Genomic DNA, 26,228 nt, shown 5'->3' on the forward strand with positions numbered 1-26,228 from the left:
CACAGATTGGCACAAATACAGACTAGACAGACAAGGCTGCGACCCACCTATATAGGCGCCTGGACTGAAGAAATCAAGCAAGCAAAGAATAAGCACACTAAAGCATACTCTCAAACGGAGGACCAACCAGCAGCGGATAAACACATCTCGCATTGCTGGGAAGCAAGAACGGCGCTGGTCAAACGCTGGAAAAAGAATAAGACCAACCGTAAACTTAGGAAGCGGATAAATCAGCTGAACAAGCACATACAAACCTATTCAGCGCAACCACGCCATGAGCAGTGGATGGAAATGTGTGAACAGCTACAAGGCACGCTTAGCACTGGGAAAACGTGGAGGATACTCAGAGCGCTCATCAACCCGGACGCGACGAAAACCATGACGCAGCACAAGCTACAGGCACTCATGAAAGAACACGAAAACGATCCGGACAAGCTCATCGAATCTATCAAAGACACATACATCCCAGCACCTAGACAACCACAATACGCTGAGTATACGGGCGCCCCAAATAAAGACATCGATGAAAAATTCGACATCACAGAACTGAAACGCGCTCTCAGCCACTGCAAAGGAAACAAGGCACCGGGTCCAGATGCCATAACCTCGGTGCATCTAAGGAACCTAGCGGAAGAAGACTTGTCGGCACTTCTGAGAGACATTAACAGTATGTGGCTGGGGCAACAACCCCTGGCGAAGCTATGGAAGACTGGGAACATGATTTTTATACCCAAGCCAGGGAAGCCAATCCGACTTGCAAACCTACGACCGATTACACTAACCTCAAACGCCGGCAAAATCATGGAACGTATGGCCTTATACCGCCTTCAAGATCACCTTGAAAAGAAAGGAGCTCTGCCATACAACATGGTGGGGTACCGAGCAAACGTTCTCACACAGGATGCATTACTTCAGATCTACGAAGATATCACTAAGGAACCCAGCAATTCGCAACTCAAAGCAATACTAGCAATAGATCTAAAGAAAGCTTTTGACAATGTGGATCATGATTCAATGTTAGAGGAGCTCGCTAAGACTGACTGTGGGGCACGTCTCTATAATTATGTCAGAGACTTTTTACGAGACAGGGTACTCACGGTTGGAATTGGCGAACACACATCAGAAGAATTTCCACACCCGCAGCGAGGAATCCCACAAGGTTCTGTACTATCTCCGACTTTATTTAACTTGGCTATGCTGAAGGTTCACAGGGCCTTGGAATCGGTACCAGACATCCGTCACACCCTGTACGCGGACGACGTTACCGTATGGGTCAACACAGGTAGTCCTGGGCACATACAAGACCTGCTAAAACAAGCTCTCGACGCCGCAGAAGCTGCCGCCGTAAAAATAGGACTGAACTGCTCCGTGGAAAAAACAGAGCTTCTGGCAGTCCATAGTCATCGATGGAAACCTCCAGAACTTCCCTTGTTATTGAACGGGCACACTGTCGTCCCGGGAAAGCACATCAAGGTACTAGGACTGCCACTACCGAGTGACGGAGGAGTACACATGGCGGTGAATAACATTATCAGACAGGGAGAACAGATTCTGCACATGTTTCGAAGAATCTCTAACAAAAACAGAGGACTCCTAGAAGACGACCTCCTTCGTCTGAGAGATGCTCTCATCACGTCCAAAATCAGATATCAAATACCGTACGTCAATCTCAATAGGACTCAAGAGAACAAACTTAACACGCTTTTGCGGAAGGCCACGAAAATCGCCCTCGGCGTACCTTTGTGCACCAGTACCAAGCTGCTACCCGACACAGGTACCATTATTACACTCCGAGAAGTATTGGCAGTCCACAGACATAACCAACTGGATCGACTGCGAAAATCCCCGCAAGGCCAGGACATTCTCCGCGCTGTGGGCTACAACCCCTTGCGAACCCCTACCGGAGAACTGGCTATACTGCCACCAGAACTGTCGAACCTCATTCAGACAGCACCCATCTCGAGAAATATGGACAAAGAACGCAACCCAGCAAGACGACTCATCCGCGCCAAATTTTACGCAAAGAAAGCCACCAGAGACGCCCATCAGATCCATGTTTACACCGACGCGGCAGTGCAAGGATATAGCTATGGCATTGCATTCACGAGCAGTTCAGGCCAGGAAGGGACAAACCAAGGCAATGGCTATTCCGTCGAAGAAGCCGAGGCCACTGCAATAGCTTGGGCAGCCGCCTGCACTGCGACACAGCACACTCTTACCGACATATACACTGACTGCAAGAAAGTCTGCACCCTTTTAACACAAGGCTTCATTCCCAAACCGGCTTTGGAAGAGCTTAAGCACCTTAAAGGCACGATAAGGGTACACTGGGTACCGGGACACACAGGTTTGGCAGGAAACGAAAGAGCAAACCTGCTCGCCCGCGAAGCGCTTCTCCGGGCACCTGCCAACTGTGGTCAAACCCAAAAGCCCGTGACACCGCCAAAACTGCAGCTGAAAGAATACGCAGACAGCAAACGCAAATTCACTCCTCCGCACAAGAAATTGTCCAGGCAACAGCAAACCACTATAAGGCTGACGCAAACGCAAACGCTACTCACACCCGACAAAGTATACATGTATAAAGGCTGTATGAACACTTCCCCGCCAGAGTGTGATGAATGCCAGGTACCGATCAATCAAGAGCACATGTTATGGCTATGCCCCAAGGTAGATAGAAGCAGTATCCGCAGGGAGTGGCTGACTCAACCGGCCACGCTAGAGCAGCAGCGATCGTTGGCAAGCTTTGTCCAAAAGACCATAGGCACCCCGCCTTCCCAGCCAGACCCCTGGAAGACCAACTAACGAGGAATTCCAGTGGCCCCCTGTAATGAGGAGGCCTTAGCCTAAAGGGCAAATAAAATTTCTCTCTCTCTCTCTCTCTCTCTCTCTCTCTCTCTCTCCATTGCCTCGTTGGCGTTGTTGCGGCCGCATCGATCGCCACCGCGCCCAGCCACCGTTATCGCTTGGGCTGTGCTCCACGTAGTAGTGGTAGTAGCTCGATACGCACGTGCCCTGCTGCGGGAGACTCTGTTCATCCGATGCGCCGTACCCGCTGCCCAGTGTTGCTAGATGCGAGAGTGTTTCTACGCCATCCATAAACACAGCCAACCTCCCTCCCGCTACTTCTAACTACACTGGAACCTGTTTTTTTTTTTTTGGCGCATGCGAATAGGGCACGTTGCGGCGAAGTTTTCTGCGTACATGAGACCGCCGAATTTTAGATGGATGCAAAGCATCTTTTTGTCGACCCTCCGTCGTCCGGCGTCCGCACCTCTCCTGCTCGTTCCCCTCTACACGCCAGCTGTGATAAGGCCGCTATCCTCCTCGCCGTTCGGCTCGTCTGGTACCAGCTCAGGAAGACACCGGCAACACTGTCGCTCCAGGAGCCCTAACCAGCTGTGATAACGCCGCTCTCCTTCCTCCTCGACGCTCCTCCTCGCCGCTCGGCTCGTCTCGTGCCTCCGAAGACAAGGCTGCACAGAGGAGAGCTCGCGACGCCGAACGTAAACGGCAGTGTCGAGCAGCAGATTCCTCGCTTCGAGAATGAGAAGCCGCTTTGAAACGCCAGCGGCGAGTAGCTGATACAGATGGCGTTCGTTAACGTGACAACGCTTCGAAACGCCAGCGTCGAACAGCGGATTCCTCGCTTCGAGAACGAGAAGCCGCAAAACATTCCCCACTACTCGATAAATGAAGACATTTAATACGCTACTACACGTGTCTTTACTCTAGCAACCAATTAACAGGCTACTACTCCACGGCTTTGCATCCCTTCAGGGTTCCCACGTGGGAAAATGATGTAATTTTTTTTTCACCCAGCCATATAAAACTTAACTTTTGAATGATCACATCTGGATTTCGTAGCAACTGCTCAATCCGTATCCGCTATTGCCTGGAAAATGCAGGCGTCCAGAACCTTGACAGCGGCATTGGCATCTATGCGCCCGACGAAGAGGCGTACACTGTCTTTGCGGAGCTCTTCAACCCGGTCATCGACGAGTACCACAAGGGGTTCAAAGCCACCGACCGGCACCCGCCCAGTGACTTCGGAAACCTGAAGACGTTCGTCAATGTCGACCCTGAAAACCAGTACGTCATCTCCACGAGGGTCCGCTGTGGCCGATCGTTGCAGGTGAGGCGGACACGTAAGCGTGCACAGCTGAACGCAGGACACAGAATGTATACTTAATGTCCGATGTCCAAGGCTACTTAAAATTTTCTGCCGGTAATCCGACTAAGAAAACGGGCTTGTGCTGTCTATCTAAAACACAAGGGCAGAAAGTTGGGTCATACGTTTTCGTGCGCCTGAGTGCGCTGGGACACCGAATCAAGTTCGTGAGAGCCCTCACATACTTTGTCTAGAACATTTTCTTGCATGATAGCATCTCCTAATCATTGCGTCTTAAAACAGCAACGAGTTATATTCCGTACAAACGTTAGATAGGCGTTACTCATACTATCGAAACAACTTGCATGCCGGTAGCTTATTTGATTTTGGCTTTACAACTCCATCTGCACTTAAAACGTGTGCATGGAATTGGTGGTAACTTACCTGCATGAAACAGGCTATTTTGCATGTAGTAAGCTACAAAGAGACATTGGACCTGTAAAACGTCTGGTAGAGACTCCCGGAGTCGCCCAGCACTTCCCATTCTTTCTCAGGCACTATCTCCCTCCGGACCCGTCGTTAAGGCACGGTGCCGACAACATATGGCGCTTCCTACGAACTCACTGCTTCCCCCACCGAACCATGCTCACACACACGCACACACACGTTTCCAACACCACACTGCCCTCATAGCCACCAACGTAATGCCCACTTTCATTCGCTATGTGAGTGTCTACACGACCCATTTCTCTCCTAACCCACGCCCCACCACTCGGAACAGGCCTCGGGAAGCTTGTACCTGGCGGTTCAGAAAACTTTAACCGCACGGGCCCTTGCGGTCGCCGAAGACGTATGGGCCTCGGCCATTTCTCCCCCTTAAATCCCAGTTGTAAAATAAAGTGGTTATCTCTCTCTCTCTCGAAGGCAGCGCGTCTCACTCTGCACTTGCTATCACAGGGCTACCCGTTCAACCCGTGTCTGACAGAGGCCCAGTACAAGGACATGGAGAACAAGGTGGTGCAAGTGCTGAACTCCCTCGAGGGAGAGCACCACGGCACCTACTACCCTCTGACCGGAATGACCAAGGAGATCCAGCAGCAGCTCATCGACGACCACTTCCTCTTCAAGGAGGGCGACCGCTTCCTGCAGGCGGCCAACGCCTGCCGCTTCTGGCCCACGGGCAGGGGCATCTTCCACAACAACTTCAAGTCGTTCCTCGTGTGGGTGAACGAGGAGGACCACCTGCGCATCATTTCCATGCAGAAGGGCGGCGACCTGAAAGAGGTGCGCATAATCACATACATAGCCTAGGAAATTGAATAGGGTGAATTGGCGGGGTCTCACACAGTTTTAAACAGTGCCCAAGGACCAGAGATGGGAAAAGAAGTTTGGTCGATGAGGCACGCTGGCTGTTAGCGGTGGTTACCATGGGGGCACACGTTTTAAGCCTATTTTTCCTTACAACCCCTTCTACTCCCAGCCCTCGGGAGCCCTCATCGCCTACCTATACACGAGGTCCATGGAACGGAGTTGCGGTCCATGCAAACACACAGGGAACCCTTCGACGTCTCAGGTTTCAAAACATTGGCGTCGATAATAGCGAGTGCAGTATCTCTTCAATAGCGAGCTGTGTAGAAACCAGAAGCCTGGGGAAAGCTATACTAAGAGTTTTCCATTACACCTATTCAGGACAGCTGTCAATGAAGCGCGCTCGACAATCAGTCGATCCGTCACTCAGTGCTGGCAAAACTGATATCGCGCCTGCACCCGGAAACCCGAAATCGAGGATTGGATTTGCGTGCTCGCCAACAGCACGCTATACAAGTGCAAGCTTGCACAGCTTGTGAAAGCGAGCATAATTGCGGTCAAGCGAAAAAATTGGCCGCGTATCTGCTCCTTTCGTTGCAAATGCCGTCAAAAGACGACAGTCTTTATCGGCTTTTGCGAAGTAAATGCCTCCCTTCGCTTTCCCGCTCACCTCTCATGCTGTTCCTCTTGCGTCGCGCTCCTCCCAAGGTAAAGACGCCAAAGGTTCGCTTAAATTATTTTAAACTTCCCGCGTTCCACTGCTTCAAACCGGGTGTCTCGATGCAAACGCTGCCGTACGGCGAAGACGCGCGTTAATCGAGGCGCCCAACTTCAACGTCTATAGAACCGCGTTTCCCTACTCCACGTGCGTTGCAAGGAAAACGTGGAACCTATCTAGTGGAACCTATCTAGTGGAACCTTGCGTAACTGTTGCCGTTTGATTTCTTAAAATGGCGCCAGAAGCTATAGTGGCGCGGGCGACAGCAGGCGATGGCGGAGTGAATTCTTTTTCTGCAGTTGATGAAGTATTTAATTTCGCGAAAGTCAAGAATGTTTGATTTCTTATAAAGGAACACTGCAAATATCACTTCTGTGTTGATTTGTTGTCTCATATTTGCGTAATGTCTTGTTCTTCTTCAACAATGTTGACAAGTATGAACATTACACCGGACATAGATGGGTAGATTTAGCTGTGACTATATAAGACTATTGCGCAGGCATTGTTTTGCTTTGGCCGGGTGGCTGAATCGAGTCACAGAAAGACAGACGGACAGTCAGACAGACATACAGACATACAGACAGACCAAAATTTCTGGGTTTAAGTTGCCCAAGAAAGACTATCGTCTTTAAAAGACAGGGAAAGAATGAACCACCCGCCTAACGAATGAAACACGCCCGCTGCCCACACACGATGCAGCGTTGCCTTCGTTACGAGGGAGAGGAATGGAAAGAGCAGGTAAAATCGGTTGAGGCCAACCCCAAACACCCATTGTGGGCGGTTCGAAGACCTAATTCTTTCGGACAACGTCGATGAGGACGCGAGTGCAGTGGTGTGTGGCGTGCGGTCAGATGAGGGCATGCGCAGGCCCTGTCGCTGCCAGTGACGACGCAAATGAGCAGGACGATGTACCAATGCTGCCATCCGCTCAGAAGTCATGGCCGTATGGAATGCAAATAGTCTCCTCCCTAGCCCTTCTCTGCATTCCCACGATGACCCAAAGTACCAATTGTAGGGTCAAATTGCACAGTGCAATTACTGAAACGGTAATTGCATAAAGTTATTGGCATGCCCTAATGCTTCCAAATCGCAGTGCACTATTGATGTTGTCCCTTTCGTTAGTTATAACTGCCATTAATAAGGTGGCTTTCTCTTGCGGTTCGAATTACCGAGCTTTTGCTGTAGTTGTAGTAGTGAGTAGTGGGTGTATGCAGGAAGGAAACCCAACAAATGCGATATCACATTTGGGTGTCCCACATTCAGCGTCAATGAAATAAACCGCAGACGGACCATGCAGGGTCAGACATTTTCAAAGTGATTTTGGTTTGCTCTTCATCATGGATTGCTTTCATGCTGTCAGTTTTTACGTTGTGACGGGCACCTTGACGTCGCTGTAAAAACAGGATTAGCAGAAATAGCATTCCAATGTAGACATTTAAGAGCAACGTTTTGATATCAGTTCAACTTCGGTTTAGCGAAGCCATGAGGAACAGCGAATTCTTTGGTTCAATAGATAACTCCGTAAATTGAAAAGTAATTACCGCAGAAAAATTGCGGGGCGCCCGAAAGTGAAAGCTTTCTTAGTCGGGCCGATGGCGTCCTCTCAAAAGACTATAGTGCATTTCCTAATAGACCGATTGGTCGACCGAAGAGCTCTGATAAGATCTCTGGACATTGCGCGTGCGCGGTACCAGGCATTCATTGTGTCAAAACCATAGCGTTTCATACTAATATATACTAGAGGGAAATCTGGCGCTGCAATCGCAAGCCACCGTGGGCGGCGTCATTGCAGACAGCGATGTTCCTCGCCTACTTGGCTTAGCTAGCCATATGGCTTCTTTTTTTTCTCTCGAAGCCAGAAAGGGGACATTTTTTTTCTTCTGCATGGTCCATAAGTCCATAAAGCTCCCAATTAATTACTGACAAATAGATCTTTCTAGAAGTTAAGTCTTATAATAACTCAACCAATTTCAACAATCTTTTAGAGTAATATTGCTGCTTTTTTGCAGCCAGAGCCAACTTTTCAGCCTGTTCAGGAGCCATGCCAAGGACAAGTGGAACATGCCTGGCCGGTACATGACGGAACGCTCACTGAAGCGCGGCTCCCCTAAACAGTGGCGCCAGATTTCCCTCTAATATATACTAGTATGAAACTCTATGGTCAAAGCAGATACTCGAAATTGCGAACAAGGAACGATTCTAGATAATACACACATAGATCATGGAGTACAACGGCATACCGTCATCTCATAAACCACGTATCGGTATACATTTAAATCGTTCGCAGATGCGTTTACTTAGTGCTTGTAAAGTCGCCGCATGGGTGCGTTCTTCATTTGCGATTTGGCTCCTTGGAGGTTTGACGATCGATTGGACACACTTTCAGCGAAGGTTGCCATGATGAAGTACCAACTAGCTCGCATCGACACATTAATTCAGTTCAGCGACGGTTTTACGCACTTTTAGCGATGGTTTTGATGCCCTTTTAAGCCAGATTGGATGTTAGAAAAAGCTTTCGCGCTTCCTTGAACTTTCTTTAGGAAGGGGTGGTAAATTCTTTGAGACATTTAGGAATTTATAAAATTGTTTCGTAAAACCAAGGAGAAATTGTACCACGGTGCGGGACAATAAGTACCCGCCGTGACCACCGCTTTTCAGATGGAGGATAAAGACGTAAACACCGGTGTTTTGAGATTTTGATGCACGTTAGAGGTCACTAGGTGGTCTGACTGGATTTGTAGGCATCCGCTGATGCACGCCTGATATTTTAGGAGCAGCTTCGGCGCATAAATACATAAAATTTTGAGAAGCTCCCCCTTCCGCTTTCCGAGCGCCAGGGCGGTGCAGTAGATAACGATCCACAGAACGCGACGCGGCATCCTTACGCGAGTTCCTCGCGGATCTACCACAGTGTGGGCAGCATATCATGAACTGCAGTGTTCCCTCAAGTAATTGACGTTGAGTAGACAATACGTACAGCCTCCAAAATTTTTAATAATATAGCGGGAGCGGCGACCGATCGGCCTGTCAGCGCCTTATCACGGTGTTCACCGACAAAATCGGCGAGAGTACGCGCACGCCCAAAGAACTATCTGTTGTGGGAGCGTCGTCTGCTCCGCTGTTCTTCTCAGGGCAACACACTCCCTGTTTTTCTTATCTTGCAAGGCCGTTTCGCTGCCGCCAAAGGCAGCTAAGCGGCTTGGGCCACAAAGTCGTTCAGATGCAGTTGCAGGGGTTGTAGAACTCGCAAGGAAACAGCGTAGCAGATTACACTCATACAGAAGATAGCCCTATGCGCGTGCATGTACTCTTGCCTATTTCGCTGCTGAACACCGTGATAAAGCGCTGACATGCCGTTCGGTCGTCGCTCCCGCTATATTATTAAAAATTTGGGAGGCTGTACCTGCCCCCTTATACTGGCAACAACGTAGTAGCGTGCAACGGTATAGGGTCGTTCCTACCCGCCGCGGCGGCTCAGTGGCTAAAGCCTTGCGCTGCTGAGCACGAGGTCGCGGGTTCGATTCCCGGCCGTGGCGACCGCTTTTCTGATGGAGGCGAAAAGCAAGAACGCGCGTGTGTGCGAGATTTCGCCGCACGATAAAGATCCCCAGCTGGTCGAAATTAATCCGGAGCCCTCCACTACGGCGCGCCTCATCGCCTGCGTTGCGTCGGTGCGTTAAACCCCACAATCAATCAATAGGGTCGTTCCTTCTTCCTTTTGCTTACGCTTTGTTTTTTGTGCTCACAGGAAACCGTAACTGCCTACCAAATTTCCCGCTTGATAGACACACGGACACCCTTACGTTAACAGCGCTTACTCGTTCAACCTGGATGCAGGTGTACGGGCGTATGGTTCGAGGCGTGGAGATAATCGGCAAGAAGCTGCGCTTCGCCCACGACAGCCGCCTCGGATACCTCACTTTCTGCCCCACCAACCTGGGCACTACCATCCGAGCCAGCGTGCACATCAAGCTGCCCAAGCTGGCCTCCGACAAGGCTGTGCTCGACCAGACCGCTGCCAAGTACAACCTGCAAGTGCGAGGTATGCAAAGGGGCCAATCACTTATCCAAACAAAAAGTGGTGGAAGAAAACTACCGGCTTTTTATACTTTCTGGAAGATAGTCGACAACTGGAAGGAGCGAATTAATTTTTGAAATGCTGTAAAGGGGAAAATGATTGAAGCACATGTGGAGTGAATGAAAGAAGAGGCCCGCATGAAGAAAACAGGGTTGGGTTCTGCCGATGGGCGTTGCACCATTCCTCACATTTTAAGTGCAGAACACTTTGGGACCGCGCCTTTCCGCCGTAGCTCGCTCGCTGGGCCCATGTAGAGCCGGCGTTCCGTCGTAGCCGCTGTCGTCGCGGCGTAACCCAGAGGCTTGGAAAGCCAAGTGGTTTATATAGCCATAAGCGTTCGAAACTCGTGAACCGCTGGCACTTGTCCCACATCTCCCCGTTGTTCAGCGCAAAGAACACTGTATGTACATTTGTAGGTATAAAATTGTAGGTACAAAAAAAAACTGCCTGGCGTAGTTTCAGGCAGGGGGCGCGCGAGCACGGCGAAGGCAGGAAATTGGAATCGCATTGAAATTTGAATCCCATATGCATTACCAACTAGCCCAGTTGTCACTTCATCTACTGAATCGCATTGGGTGGTAGCAGTGAGCGGATAACGGCGCTACAGCCCATTATGGCGAATCACTGCTCTGCACTTCCGACAGCTTTCGCATTGAGTGAAATGGCTTTTTGTTTTTACTCAGCTTTTCATCGTTTTGCAATGCGCATCCAGATTAGTCAAAGAAAGTAAGCTGTCTCAGGCTTTGCAGTTTAATGTTATCAAAAATAACCAACACACGGGGCAGCGCCGCAAAGAAACCCGCAAAGGAAAAAATTGGCCGCGTATCTGCTCCTTTCGTTGCAAATGCCGTCAAAAGACGATAGTCTTTATCGGCTTTTGCGAAGTAAATGCCTCCCTTCGCTTTCCCGCTCACCTCTCATGTTGTTCCTCTTGCGTCGCGCTCCTCCCAAGGTAAAGACGCCAAAGGTTTGCTTAAGTCATTTTAAATTTCCCGCGTTCCACTGCTCCAAACCGGGTGTCTCGATGCAAACGCTGCCGTACGGCGAAGACACTCGTTAATCGAGGCGCCCTACTTCAACGTTTATAGAACCGCGTTTCCCTACTACACGTGCGTTGCAAGCATAACGTGGAACCTATCTAGTGGAACCTTGCGTAACTGTTGCCGATTGATTTCTTAAAACGGCACCAGAAGCTATAGTGGCGCGGGCGACAGCAGGCGACGGCGGAGTGAGTTCTTTTTCTGCAGTTGATGAAGTATTTAATTTCGCAGAAGTCAAGCATGTTGGATTTTTTTATAAAGGAACACTGCAAATATCACTTCTGTATCGATTTGTTGTTTCATATTTGCGTAATGTCTTGTTCTTCTTCAACAATGTTGACAAGTATGAACATTACACCGGACATAGACGGGTAGATTTAGTTGTGACTATATAAGACTATTGCGCGGGCATTGTTTTGCTTTAGCCGGGTGGATGAATCGAGTCACAGACAGACAGACATACAAACAGACCAAAATTTCTGGGTTTAAGTAGCCCAAGAAAGACCATCGTCTTTAAAAAATTCCCCCGCATTTCCCCGAGGGGGAGAATGTGAAAGTGCGAATGCACGGTTGTCGGCCCGCTTGCGGCGCTTGCGCTCGGCCCCCGCAGCCCACCGCCTCGCCGCCTTCTCTTCCATCTCTTCCATCGGGTTTGTAGTATCACGTGTACACCACGCAGTTATCAAGCCGCTATAACGCCGCTGAGTCGCCAACGCACGCCGCTGACGACGTAGTTTGAATGCGTTAAAGATATAAAGCGCGTTACTAACACTGATATCAGCGTCGCGTCCGTGGCTTGGAAACCAATTTATCCGAAAACAGTTTACATGACGTAACCACTTTTGTGACTGCTCAAGATGATGTTAAGTTCACCCACTTCCAAGGATTTAGCCACGCTCGTTTGGACCGTATCTACGTGTCCTCAGAACTGGCTTCAGAGTCTTACAATTACCAAGTAGAGCCACAGGCTTTCAGTGACCACTGTCTTGTTTCCATATCTCTGGGGGCAAAAGTCAAGAGAAAAGCTGAATTCAACTGGGATTTGTGGAAAATCAACACAAAACTTTTGGAGGATAGTGTTTTTGTGGAAAGTGTTAGAAAAAGGCTGTACGAAAACTACGACAGGAATTGCCAGAGTGCCGGCGAAGCATGGGAACGGTTCAAACAAGACGTAAAGATGATGGCGATTGAACGGGCCGGTAAGCTGCACTATCTGGAAAAAAAAGAGGAAAAAGATTTACGCAGCCTATTAATGGAACTAACTAAAGAGGAAACAAGAACACCAGGGTATTTTAGTGAAGATATTCGGAACATAAAAGCCAAGATCGAAAAGCTTGAAGTTGAAAAATACAAAGCAGCTGCTATCAGGGCTCGTGTCGAGAGGCTGCTCGTTGGGGAGCAGCCAACTAAGAGGGCACTGGCTGACGAAAAAAGTTACGCGCGCAAGCACGAGATAAGGCAGATAGAGTATGGTGGGATGATGAAGATGGCACAAAGTGATATAAAAAAGGCCTTCACAGAATATTACACAACGCTTTTCAGCCGTAAAATGCCGACAAGAAACGGATATGAAACGGAGTTTCTAAAACTGCTACCAGCTCTTGACAATGACGAAACACAGAGTTTGGAATACCCAATTAGTAGACAAGAAATTGAAGAAGCAATTGATAAACTAAACTCTGGAAAATCACCTGGACCTGACGGACTAAATGCCGCTTTTTTCAAAATGTTTAAGTCAGAAGTAACTACTTTGTTGCACACGGTTTACGCTGAAAGTTACGTGAAAGGGTGTCTGCCACCGTCTTTCAGCAACGGATACACGGTACTTATACCGAAAAGTGAAGAGGCAGAAAAGTTAAGCAAAGTGACAGGTTACCGACCCATCACTTTAACAAACATCGACTACAAAGTATTTATGAAGGTGTTAGCGAAACGGCTACAGTCTGTCATGAAGAATTTGGTCGGACCACACCAGACATGTGGCATCAAAGGGAGAAGCATATGCACTAACATACACGTCGCACGGAGCGTTCTGGAGTGCTGTGATGCCGAACACAGAAACGTGGCCATGTTACAAATTGACTTGGAAAAGGCCTTCGACAGGGTATCTCATGACATCTTATTTGCAGTTTTAGAACACGTTAAAGTTGGGTCGGTGGTATTTGAGGGAATAAAGATGGCATACAGAAACTGCTCGACCAATGTAATAATAAACAAAGAACTAACTGAAAGAATAAACGTTAATGCTTCAGTTCGTCAAGGATGCCCAATGTCACCGTTACTGTTCGCGCTTTACTTGGAACCACTATGCAGAAAGATAATTCAAAGTAGCAGAATCAAGGGGTTTGTTTTAGAAGCAACCGAGGTCAAAGTGCTCGCGTATGCAGATGATGTGGCCGTATTTTGTATTGACCAGTTAAGCGTAACAAACACCTTATCTTTGACAAAAGAGTTCTGCGAAGTAACCGGCAGCAGTGTGAACCTGGACAAATGTAATGGAATCTGGCATGGTGAGTGGCACGAGACGCCCCGCGTTTATGATAACGTATTGTGGTCATCAACGCCCACAAAGTATTTGGGGGTTCCTTTCGACAAATACCGCGAGAACACCATGTACTGGAGGGAAAATGTAGAAGAAATGCGCGCACAGACAACTGCATGGGCAGGCCGTCACGCATCCATTTTTGCGAGAGCGACCATATGCAACATGTTTCTTTTTGCTAAATTATGGTACGTCATGCAGGCACTGTTCTGTACGAGAGCAAACATTCAGAGATTTCATCGGATGTTTGCAGTATTTGTATGGCAATCGTCTTTCGAACGAACAAAGCGCAGCAGCTTGTTTAGAAAGTTACAAGGTGGGGCCCTGGGACTGCCTAATCTGTTTGTAAAACAGTTAGTGTCAAGGTTTTTGTTTCTACGCGACCAGTGTGACCCATTTATACGAACATTCATTCAGGTTAGATTGTCCTCGGCAATGCCTAATTTTATTGTGTCAACAAGAGGTGTCCAACGATACGCTGTTAGTGGGTACTTACGCGAAGTTGTGTCATCTTTCCGGTTTTTGAACGCACGATTTACACTAGACTACTTGTCTCAGGTAACGCGCAAACGTCTGTATTGTGATGTTATTGAACTTTTATGCCCGGAACCTATGTACAGGGGGCTTTACCGCGGAGCTCATACTAACAACGTCCTTAAAAGAGTTAAGCGTATGCCAGTAACAGGGGGGGTAAAAACCTTTTTCTTTAAGTTACACACACAGACCCTGCCAGTTTTGACATGGATGCATGAAAAGGGAATGTATTTGCCATGGGGCTACGAATGTAGGCTTTGTAAAAAGCCAGAAAATGTACAGCATGTCTTTGTGGATTACTGGGACGCGGTGTTTTTTTGGGATGTTCTCCAACGAACCTTCCACAAAGATCTGCCACTAACACTAGATGGAATACGTTACCTTGACATAAAAGACGATGTCATACCATACGATGTTTTTTTCCTGCTCGGCCTTCACGCCATTTGGAGGAGCAGAATGGTAGTACGTAACAATGACGTGGACGCTATGCCTGTGGTAAATTATTTCATTGAAAATGTGTGTAAGCTTAGAGAAGTGCACGCAGCACAGGGGTGTGATGATGATGTAGCGAGAATCATGAACGATTTATGTGTGATGAAAGTGCACAAATGTTAACTGCCTGCTTAAAGTGTGGCAGGGTGTTATTACATCAACCTGTTGGTTGAGCATGTAACTTTTGTGTTATGCCAAGTCAGGCAATAAAGAAAAAAAAAAGCGTCCGTGGCTTAGTCGGTAAAGCGTCGCGCTGCGGCCTCGGATCGAAAAAGTCCTCGGATCGAAACCTGGCGCCGGATGCTGTTTTTTTTTTATATAGAGAGAGGAGGACTGCGGACGCCGCCGCCGCCGCCGACGCCGCCGCCGCCGCCGGCGGTGGATGGTTTGGGGTCGCTTATAAAGTGCATTCGCACTTAAAAGCACGCAAGCACAGACACACACTGCTGCGCCATGCATGAGCCATACTTGGGAAAACAGTCGAGTAGGCTTTTCGTGAATTGAAAAATCCGGTGGCACATGCGTTGGTGAGGTATCAATGCAGAATTTAAATGTTCATTGCTAAGCACGTCCAAATTTCCTAAAGCACGGAAGTATATCTCCCTAATACACATCTAAAAAAGGGCCCATTTCCCGGCGAGGGGGACTCGAGTAAATGCGTCGCATAGAGGGTGGGTGTATTGCGTTAACGTTTAGTGTTTGGGGAGTTGGTGGTAGTGAATGCGTTGTATCAGCAGCTTTTTGACGTAGTTTGAATTAGTCAAGGATATAAGGCGCGTTCGTAGCCTTCCATTCTGTGTCGGCTTTGTGGCGCAGTGGGTAGAGCACCATGTACCTTGCGTTCCGCCCGCAGGGTCGTGGGATCGAATCTTACCCGCGACGGGGTGCTAGCTCTGGGCGCTCTGGTGATCTCGTTTACGTGTCGCACGCTTCATCTTGCTGCATTTTTCCAAAGATAACTGACGGAGGCGGAACTGGAATAATGTAAGAACATATTAATTGTCGGGTAGACAAATAGCGAACAGAAAAACGATATTTTCGGATGGCGCAGCTACTATTTTACTGACAGTTATCCCTCAGGAGTATTTAGGGAAGGAAAAATTGCGTGCACATTTTTTGTTCAGGCGCTCCCTTCTACCATTACTTTCCAGAAATATCACGTGCTCCTAAATTTCAGAAGATTGTAGAAAACAAAAGGATAAGCAGCTGAGGGTCCCGCCACGTTGCCCGGGCACTTCTACATTGCAGTGCTCAATTTTAAAATTTCGCACCGATACGGCGTGCGAACAGCGGGAACAAAATAAGACCGAAATGCGGAGGAGACTGAGGGAGGATGCCCCACTCAGAAAATTTCGGGGCCCGTGATCCTAGTAGATAATCGCGCAAAGCCGGCATTAGCCCTAGGGCAGCGCAAGAGATTTTGCCCCGTGACAAGGGCCGCTTTATCAGCGATAGACCATGACAGACAGGCATGGTCAAAAACAAGAAGGCGTAGGAACGCCGCCTGGGGTACGTTAAACAAACTTAACTATTTTGCATAGTTTCCGAGAAGCGGCGCTGGCCGGCGTAAATGGAAGCACGCAGGAATGCTACGGAGAGGGGAAAGGTATAATGTTTGGCCATTTTTCGCTCACGCATTAGGCAATGATTATACGCCTCCTCGGGCGTGGCCTGTAGGGGCGCCACTAAAATCCCCCTAGTGGCTCGTTTCGAAAGCAGGCGGGGGAGTCTCCGCCCCGCTCCCCACTGTCGCCTCTGCTTTTGCGACATGTTCACGACTGCGATTTACCGTTTGCGGGCATTGGAAATCCATGTTCATGTGGAGCAGTCACTCTGTTCGCAAATCGGGTGTTTTTACGAGTGTAAATGTTTCTGACGTGAACTTAGTGTGGTATGTTCGGTCTGTATAAGCGTCAGGTGTGTGTCACAGGCCAGCGTCGCGGAACCGGTGTATACACGGAGCTGATTGTAGTTACACTGCCATGAATTTGCCAGCAGTGTCTCCGTAACCACCGGTTCCTCAGATGTTCATGCTACGGGTATACACTACGATGTAAATCAGTTTTGTGCGCTTACATATTCAGCGGAACACTTATACCTGACAGCACGCCCGTTACTTTTGCCAAAATATACCTCAGATATTGATCACCACCATTTACAAGCCAGTGTGTGTTAATTTCCGGAATATTCAACGAAAGCACGATGGATAATGCAGAATTATACTCGGGAATCGGCACACGACAAAGAGTAGTCCTGTCGTGAGGTGAGCGTCCTCAAACATTCATCTGCTACATATATGCTCTGCGAGCAGCCCGCAGACGGGCTTAGAATGTAATCGGCATCCGCGACTAAACACTTCGAAAAATCGTCATATGGCACAGGGAGCCTGCAAAATAAAGCATAACTGAAATCAGAGGGCCTTATCACATACCACACTCTTCCAACGACAGCTTTCATCGCTTGTGAACTGCCTACCCTGTATACTTCCAAAAATGCGTCCGCTGAACGATCAGCTGGTCGGTGAAGTCGAAAAACAGAAGGAAAGTGAACGCAAAATTTGTGTGTGTGATTAATAAGACGTTCATTGCTTGATTCCGCTCCGCATTTGTGCACAGCGTCCCCTCTTCTACTCCCCACCTATGTCTCGCGAAATAGCAGTGCATTTCGCGTATAGTTGGTCTGGTGAGCCCTACCTGGCTTAAGTTTCGACGGACGTCTTTAGCATGCCAGAAGCTGCACTGTTTTTTTTTTTTCATTTCAGTTAGAGCTCTTACCTTTCTTCCGCTCTTGCACAGCATGTATTTTTAGGTGGTTTGATATTAAATTGCCTTGGTTCTTGATATAGGGCGTGTGTGGGCACATATTTAACGACGTACAGGCTTGGAATATACTTAAAATTTTCGCATGGTTTATATTCTTATAAAAAGCATAAATTATTGTCCGGAATTGGCTAATCACATCCCCCAAATCATATTTTTCTGCGACATATATATTTGAAACGAAGCCGCATTCGTTGTCCACGCTGCAAAATGAAGCCAGCCTCTTACTGTACCAGTATCAAGTCTAAACGAGGCGACAGTAGAATTCATTTGTGCCTGACGTATTTGGAGGTGACAGGGGTGATATGCTGCTACCATCGCCGACGCCCGGAAGAGCGGCGACAAAGCACGCAAAACCGTGTCCCCGGGTAGCTCTTGCAGCGATTGCATACTCTACGAAGACGCAGCTGCTTTTTAAGTGACCTAAACGTACTCTTTGCTCATAGACGTCACCATAACAAGTTTTTTTTAGGGTGCGGAAAGGTAAAAGAGGCGAAACAGAACCAAAACACTGCATGAGCCCCTATCAGCCACGCAGCGCACATCCAGTCAATGCCGCGGAGAAGCGGCGGCAGGCGGCGCAGCGATCGCGAAGCTCGAGGCGCCTTAAAGGGACACTGAAGTGATAAGTAAACATTTCGGGATTACTAGCGCAAATTGTAGTCCGGAGTCCCCAGGCCATGTTTCGGCCACTCTGGGCGCGTTTACGCGATTGTATTTAGTAGAAAAATTAATCCGAAAATGCTGTCCTCCTCTCTGTACGCTCGCCCATTTTCTGTGGTGTTTTCGTGTGACGTCGGGAGGAGCCGAGCTCACAATTGGCTGCGCTACTGCACGGCTCCCCGGCCTTCAGACAGTCAGTCGGGCCAGGGTTTCGTCCACCGGCCGCCCACGGGTCGTCGCAATTCGTTCGCTCAGTTGAAACGAAGCCAGGATACGTTTGTGAATGGAAGAATGTGCCTTTCTTTACTTGGTTAGTTTGTACACAGCATCTAGCTGCAAGACAAGGTCGCTTCACACAAGCGCTGCACAAGCGCACATGCGACGCTTCGCTGACTGGTAGGCCAGTAGGAAAATATAAGGCCCCTTGAAGGCAGAAGAGTCAGCGAAGTCAATATAGGTACTAAGGAAATAAAATCAACTGATATTTTTACCGTATAGCGTAAAACTAGGGTGCGGGAAGCACTTTTTTGCGCTGGGCGAACAAGCACAGCGGCCAGCAGCCCGACTACGCATCTGCGAACGCTTTCCCGTCTAATAAATGCAATTGCTCGACGTGAGATATTGTGGAAACTTGGGGGATGCGTACTGCACGAGCGCAAAACAACAAATAGTCACCTAAGCTGCTTGGAATGCTAAAACTAAATAAAAGTGTAAACTCGTTATACATTATATACCTTATATTTTCAAGGTCGGCCGCGCTCCTCGGTGGCCGAGTGGTTTGGAGCGCTAGGTGTGTGATCGCAAGTATTTTGCAAATCACAAGTTTGAATCCCCGCGGGTACGTGCTTTCTTTTTTATAGGTTAACTTTTTCGTTTTCCGCCGATATTTTCTATACTGAGTTCACCTTTTTTTGGGCCGCGCAATGTTCATTGGTCCACGAACTAGTTCACAGAATGCGCGCAGGCTGGCACTGGCGCGCTAGCGAGTTCTCGTTGGCGTGCTGTTGCCATAAGCACCGACTGCTTGCGGGCAGTGGGCACAGGCCAGAATGAACACACCCTTGGCCTGGTGCGAACACGCTTTTTACGATACAGGCATGAGTGAGGCAAGCTCCAAATATGGGGGAAAAGAGCATGGCATTTCAGCGTCTGCGGGGACGCGGAGGTCGTTCATGCACTGCGTAGGCCTCGGCTAGTGAATGCTACGATTCCAAGCAGTCCTGGGAGGCTTATCTTATGCATTTTACAGCCGACAACATGGCAGAAGCGCGGCACAATGATTACTGATATATTGAGAATGCCCATCCAACAACGCCATCGGTTGTGTTTTACAGAACCGAAACCGAAACCGAAACTTGTTTGATTGCTAACCTTGGGTATCGTCCAATCATGGTGCCCCCTCCTCCCAACGTCACAGCCTTAGTTGGTGCGGCCGCCGCAAACCGCGCATGGTAGTTTTTCTTCTTTCGCGCTTTGTAACATAATTACCGATTTGTCAACCGGATAAACGATGAAAAGAGTGCTAATTTGAGCCAGTCTACGCAGTGCATGAAAAGTGTGCTAATTTGAGCCAGTCTACGCAGTGCAAGCAAAAACGGGAGCTTGACAAATTCACTTCAGTGTCCCTTTAATAGAGGCAGCGTTGGACTGGGCGAGCGCGAACAGAACGCGCGCCAGCTGTGGCGATGACCGCCCAATTCGTTCGCTTGCCGCCAGATGCCGGAAACTTAACCTTCGCCAAGTGCTTGGGATGTTATCAGGCTGCCCCAGGAAGCTCAGTTTCCCCTCCTATCTTATTCTTGCTCCGTGCAACAGCGCAGGAACAGGACGATAGGAGGATCACACAAACACAGCGTCGTGTTTGTGTGATCCTCCTATCGTCCTGTTCCTACGCTGTTTGCAACTCCGTTATATACCAACTGGCCCGCCTACAATCTGGGTTGCAGTCAATTTTCCCAACTGCTGCATGGTTGCTACACGTCAACATCATAGAGTTTCTTACTAAGAAACTCTACGGTCAACATCACCCACGTGGGAAGGAAACGTTGAACGGATTTATGGCATTTCACGCATTGAACGTTAAGTGGCGCTATTCTTCTCATTCATGAACAAAATGCGCTAAAGCCGCAAGCAGGCGCTCAACGGTTGGCGCCTCGCTGTCGTTCCCAGGGCAATACCGCCACTTACTGCGGACAGCATCTCCCCACTGTCCGCACTGGCTAATCAAGGCATCAAGTGCTTCCCGGTCTTTCTGAGTAGGATCAGTGTGGTTTATTGTTTCAGTAACGATTTGTTCTACAGAACACACGAATGTATGGTAAAAAGCCATTGTGAACCTACGAAAGGACAAACAAGCCATGTTAATCACACCCCGTAAACTGCGATATATAAGAAACAGGCGTTGTCTTTCTCTTTTCCTCATGTGTCGTAGACTCGAAATTGATGTAAGCATAATGAACACGTGGTCAGTATAGATTCCAGGCCGCTGAAGATATATCCCGCATGATGCAAGTTTCGTCCCTTGCTCACACCCTCCCCATACCAATTATGCTACTGCACTCGAAGCCAAACTCTACGCAGTTACGCCCTCGACTTCCTCATGTTTGACTTCTCGTCGGCCATCCCACCCAAAATTCACATCCTGAATGACTTTCGAAGATGATCTCCAAACTATTCGAAACGCGACTTCCACCAATCCACTTGCTCACAAAATCCTTCATCGCATAACGACCTTCAGTCACCGAAATACTGACATGAGCCGGCCATGAGGGGCCGGCCATGAGGAGTGCATGCTGGCAGGGTAATCAGTCAGCTCTTGCCTCGGGATCGGCGCAACTAGCATTCAAACCTTGAATTCCAAAACTCCATCCAAAACGTAATCTCGCCGTGCTTCCTCGCCTCCCTTAGAGTCAACACCACACTTCAAGCACTGAAACACTTTCTCGGAGCAGTGGGAGACCGTGCTGCTCAGTTCAGACCCGGATGCTCAACTCCGGGCCGTCCAGATAGATGGCTGAAGATGCCGCAGGGCGCAAAGACTCCTGGTCGCTGTCTAAGGGGGGGGGGGGGGGGGGAGAGAATAAAGGGGACTCCCGCCTCACTTCTCTTGTGGTGTAGCTCAGCGGGGTTGCCAGAGCCTATCTGGTCTGTGCCCGGTTACGCCCTGGGGACACCGCTTTGGAGCCGGCCATGAGGCTGTACCAAAAGCGACTGCTCCCGGAAGCGGCCGCATGTTGGAAACTCATCGTGGGACCGTTGATTATAAGTTTGCGACTTTAAATATGGACTCTGAGCTGATCGAACTTGTTCATGGACTCTCAACTGCGGACTCTTAATTCTACGCCTTGTGGACTGTTGGGACGGACTTGTGTTTGGTTTTGGCAGGGTGGATTCGGTGCTGTGGGGCGTGCTAGTGGGCGACCTGGAGGACGGTGTTCTGTTCCTGGTGCTGGACATTGCGGTCGGGGGACTGTGAGGGTTGTCGGGTGTTCGGGGGTGGTCTATTGGGACTTTTGGGGGACTTTATTGTTATAATTATTTTTTATTTTTTCCGGGGAGGGGCTATGCGCTGCGAATTGTGCGTCTTTTCAGTGATGTATGCAGGGCTTCTTGGTGGTATGGGAGAATAGTGGGCTGTGGGGGGTTGTGCGCCATGCTTGTTATCTGAGGCGCATCGTGTCCTTGCATTCATGAGTCAACTCCGTGCTGGTGCTCAGTTGCGTTGTTTTCCCGCCGGGCAAAGCAAAAGCCTCAATTTTTCTTTTTTCTTTTTTTTCTAACCCATTGGCTTTGCTTCCAAAAAGTTTTTGGAGCCTCTGATTCCTGTCCTTTCATTTTTCTGATTGCCAATGACCTGCTATAGCCTAGCTGGTGCAGGGTTGTTCCCGTTTATATTCAGGTCATTTTTAGTTTTGTAGGGAACACTTACTTTTTTGCCCTTTTTCCCCCTCACCCCCGTCTCGGGCACAATAAAGTTATGCACTGACTTCCTCGGGACCGCTTTACGTCCCCGCTCTTGCAAAAAGTTCGTCAAATAAATAAATTCGTTAATGCCACGCGTACCCAGAAACTTTCAGATGATGGTACGCCTTGCTATCAGCCCCGAAAGCCCCCTCGCTGCTTCACTGCCCCCAAAACCTATCTCCACCAGGTCATTCGGTTCCGCACAAAACTCACACGTTATGGCAGATTCACACCTGCTGCTAATCACCCCTAAATCGCCATAAGCTCACATACTGTCCATACCCCTACCCTCACACTCATTGGGCAATTCTTGCAGAACAGCAGTCTTGCACGAGCAGTCTACTGTGGTGAGCCGGCCCCGCCAATCTACCCAACTATCATGCTCTACGCCCAGGATGATGATGATGATGATGAAAAACTTTCATTTAGTACCAGTCAATGGGTTTTTTTAAAACCCTCGCTAGGAGTCGGCCAGTATCCCTTGGGACCTGGCGTCTGCCTGAGCTTGATTGATGATGTTCTGTTGGGCTTCTAGGTCTGAGATGAGCATCAGAACCTCCCATGTGTCTATGGTGTGTGTGCCGTCGGATATCTGTGGGCACGTCCATATCATGTGGACCGTGCTTGCCAGGCTTTCGCAAGGTTTGCATTTCGGTTCAAATTGACCTGGGTGGAGTTTCTAAGCAGTACGTTGTTTGGGTAGGTTCCAACCTGTTTTTTCGCCAGATTGCCTCTTCCTTCTTGCTGAGATTGCGGTCTGCGTCCGGGTATTCTTTTCTTGTTAACCTGTAGTATTGCGTTATTTCTCGGTAGGTGAACATGCTGTCTTTTTCAGACAATATGAGTCCTGTGGAAGGGGCGCCTGAGCCTGCCTGGAAAGAGAGTCCTCGGGCGAGCTCGTTTGTTCCTTAATTGCCTCTGAGAGACTGATGGGCCGGGGTCCAGATTAGAAAACCTGATGGTCCATTCAGTGTTTTGCAAGGATTCTGACCGGCTCAGCTGATATTCGTCCTCTGTTATAATTGTTTATGGCGTTTTTGAAGTCGGATAATTAATTTGGTATTTTTGAACCTAGCTGCCCGCGCTATCGCCACTTCTTCCGCCGTTGCGACAGACCTATTTATGACCGTGCAGCGTGCGCGTATGACCATGTTCTCATCGGACGCAACCGCAATCTTCCCTCTTTTGCGATGATATTCCACAGCGTCAGTGTATAATACATCGCACCGTCCTCCGTACTTCCTCTGTAACGCTTCAGTTCTGTCGCCTATCCTCATGGAACGCTGGGTTCATGTTCTTCGGAAGGGGAGTGAGTCGGATATTGTTTCTGATGTTCGGGGGAATATGCTATTGCGGGTCGGCTGTGCCATGGTTTCAAGAGGGATACCGGGTCTGCTCAGATATGCCTGCCTGCCTTGGTTGACAACAGTCTTTGGTGCTGTGCAATTCTTGCCGCCTCGATCAGCTCGTCTATGGTGTTGGAGACGCCTAGCGTCATGAATAATGCAGCTTAGGTTGAAGTCGGCGAAACCAAGCGCCTTGGAATGAGATGTCACTGGGACTCGCTTCCAGTTTTTTGGACGATGCCACCACTGTGACCCACTTCGCCACTCCTCTTTCGTAATAGTCCGAGAGCGTTCCCTTCAAATAAAGGTGTCCTCCTCCTCCTTCTCCTCGCAGGCACCACCGGCGAGCACACGGAGAGCCAGGGCGGCGTGTACGACATCTCGAACAAGCGCCGCCTGGGCCTCACCGAGAGCCAGGCTGTCAAGGAGATGCAGGACGGCATCCTCGAGCTGATCAAAATCGAGAAGCAGATGTAGGCGCCAAACGAGGGCCCGGAAACGCGCGCCTTCACATCTTACGCGTCATTAAAGGAAGACCAAGGGGTGTTTTGCGTTTCAAATTCCTTGCATACCGACGATTACTAGAGCAGCAGAGAAAGGATGAAAGCTTACATCAAAGGAGGGGAAATGCTTCGGTTCAAAGGGAGGCAGAGAGGGAGAGAGAGAGCAAAGTTGATTCAGCAACTCAAGTCCCAGCCGCGGAGTTATGACCACTAGGAGGAAGGGGCTCCTCCGATGGTAGCGGGCTTGGCGGGGGTGAACAGACGGTTTCAATGTGGCAGCCAACAGGAACCAGAAGCTGCACTATATATAGAAAGCTTTCGTAAGCGTATTGCCGAGGTTTCTTTGAGTGATGACCAAAGCCTGCTCATCTAAAGACATACGGACGATTTAAAACACATATTCGCGAGTTAGCTCACCTCTGCGAGTATGTCGGTTTAAAATGGCCCCTGAAACGTCACAAGAGAGTGGTAAAATAAAACTAAGGTGAAACAATTGCCGTCATACTTCTACTTCCTCATAACTTGCATTGTTTTAGTCGACCTCAGTGTGTATCGCAATTTATTCATACTAAATCTTAAGTCGTTAAACTTGTGACACTGAAGACGAGAATCACAATCACGATCAGATTTAATGCGGTACATAATTCTTTTACAATTATTTGTATGCAAGGATTTCGTCCCAAGCATTGAAACGTTCTAAGCGCCGAAGAGAAAAAGGAGGCGACGGTGGTGAGATGAGGGGGAGAAGCGAGTATGTATTGGCCCCGTCCACATGGGGACCCCGTCGCATGTGACGTCAAGTTACCTTGAACTCGGCAGTCGCCCACCCTTATTACCCTTGTGTGTTGTCATGTTTGCTACATTCACGCCGGGTGAATTCAAGCTGCCTCATTCCTTACGCCCATGTCTCTCTGGACTTGGACTTGGGGGCCAGTTTTGGTCAGAGGGATTTGTAGGTTTAGCCGGTGCTGTACTTTGCGGCGGACTAACCGTAAAAGTCAGTCCTGAAGATTGAGCTAAGGCCTTATTGGGATTCTCAAGTACGGTTTCACTGAAAAGAAAAAAGCGCCACGCATGTCTCGACAGAGCAGCCCACGTGACAGAGAAATGGAGGGGAAACAAAATTACACCATCTTCCCGTAGGGGAACCCTGAGTAGTATGCGAAGCAGCCATGGGGTCGACTGAAGTTTCCATTAGTTTTCAGTTCGTCGTTTCCATTGACGTTCAGCTTCGCGTGCCTTCGTTGTAGCTTCTTCACGTAGTTTGAATGAGTGAAGGACATAAGGCGCGTTTGTAGCACATGCTCTCGTCACGGTTTGTAGCGCAGTGGGAAGAGCGCCACGTACCTCCGTTGCGGCCAGAGAGTCATGCGTTCGATACCGGGCGCCGCCTGACTTTCTTTTTATAGTGGACTGCGCTGACGTCAGCCCAAACGCTGATGTGGCTGAAGAGACGCGCATGCGCAGTAGAGTGTGGACGGCGGACAACGACAACGAGGGAGGGAGGGACACAGCCCCGAGCAAGAGATGCTTCGCATCTAAAAAGCGGCTGTCTCGTGTGTTGCCAACCTAAAATATGATTTAACAGAACTTGTTGAGGAGCTAGTTGGTACCTACCTGTTAAAGAACAAGAAAACACGGCGCAAACTAGACGTAGATTAAGAAGAGAAGATACAACAGATAGAGGCGCCTACTTCCAACTGTTTATTTAAAGGAAACCACACTGATCTACACATGACTTAATTATACAGAAACAACAACAAAAAAAAGAGAAAAAGGGCCGGAAAGAAGAACAAAGGTATAATCATGCTAACAAGTGTAGAAGGTGGTGACGATAGCCCGAATGAGCAAGTTCAACACTGCTGATAGTATGACAACATATGAGGCTTTTTTTGTTTTAGAAATGAGCCAGATCCAGAAACCGCAAGTGATTCGGATAAGGCGACAGTGACAAGAAAAACTCGGCAACTTTCTCTTTAAAAGGGGGTGGCCAGAACATAGGTGAGATAACGCCCTGACAATGAGTACGAAGAACGTAGTTCGTATCGAAAATGATCCAGATTCAGCTGTTTCAAGGATCAAAATGAGCCAAATGCGTTTGCCAATGGAAG

General features: G+C 48.8%; 1 protein-coding gene across 1 annotated transcript in view; it reads left to right on the top strand.

Annotated features, from left to right (window-relative positions):
- Positions 1 to 24,141, top strand: part of LOC144175869 (arginine kinase-like) — a 33,007-nt gene extending 8,866 nt beyond the window's left edge. Inside the window, exons 2-5 of the mRNA XM_077704896.1 lie at positions 3,909 to 4,135; positions 5,069 to 5,395; positions 9,975 to 10,179; positions 23,949 to 24,141. Coding sequence (XP_077561022.1) covers positions 3,909 to 4,135; positions 5,069 to 5,395; positions 9,975 to 10,179; positions 23,949 to 24,091 — 902 coding nt within the window. The 3' untranslated portion in view covers positions 24,092 to 24,141. The remainder of the gene's footprint in view (positions 1 to 3,908; positions 4,136 to 5,068; positions 5,396 to 9,974; positions 10,180 to 23,948) is intronic.
- Positions 24,142 to 26,228: the final 2,087 nt, after the last annotated feature.

The sequence above is a fragment of the Haemaphysalis longicornis genome, unplaced genomic scaffold (genome assembly GCF_048455015.1).
Source record: "Haemaphysalis longicornis isolate Haplotype H1 unplaced genomic scaffold, Haemaphysalis longicornis Haplotype H1 scaffold_3, whole genome shotgun sequence".
NCBI lineage: Eukaryota > Metazoa > Arthropoda > Arachnida > Ixodida > Ixodidae > Haemaphysalis > Haemaphysalis longicornis.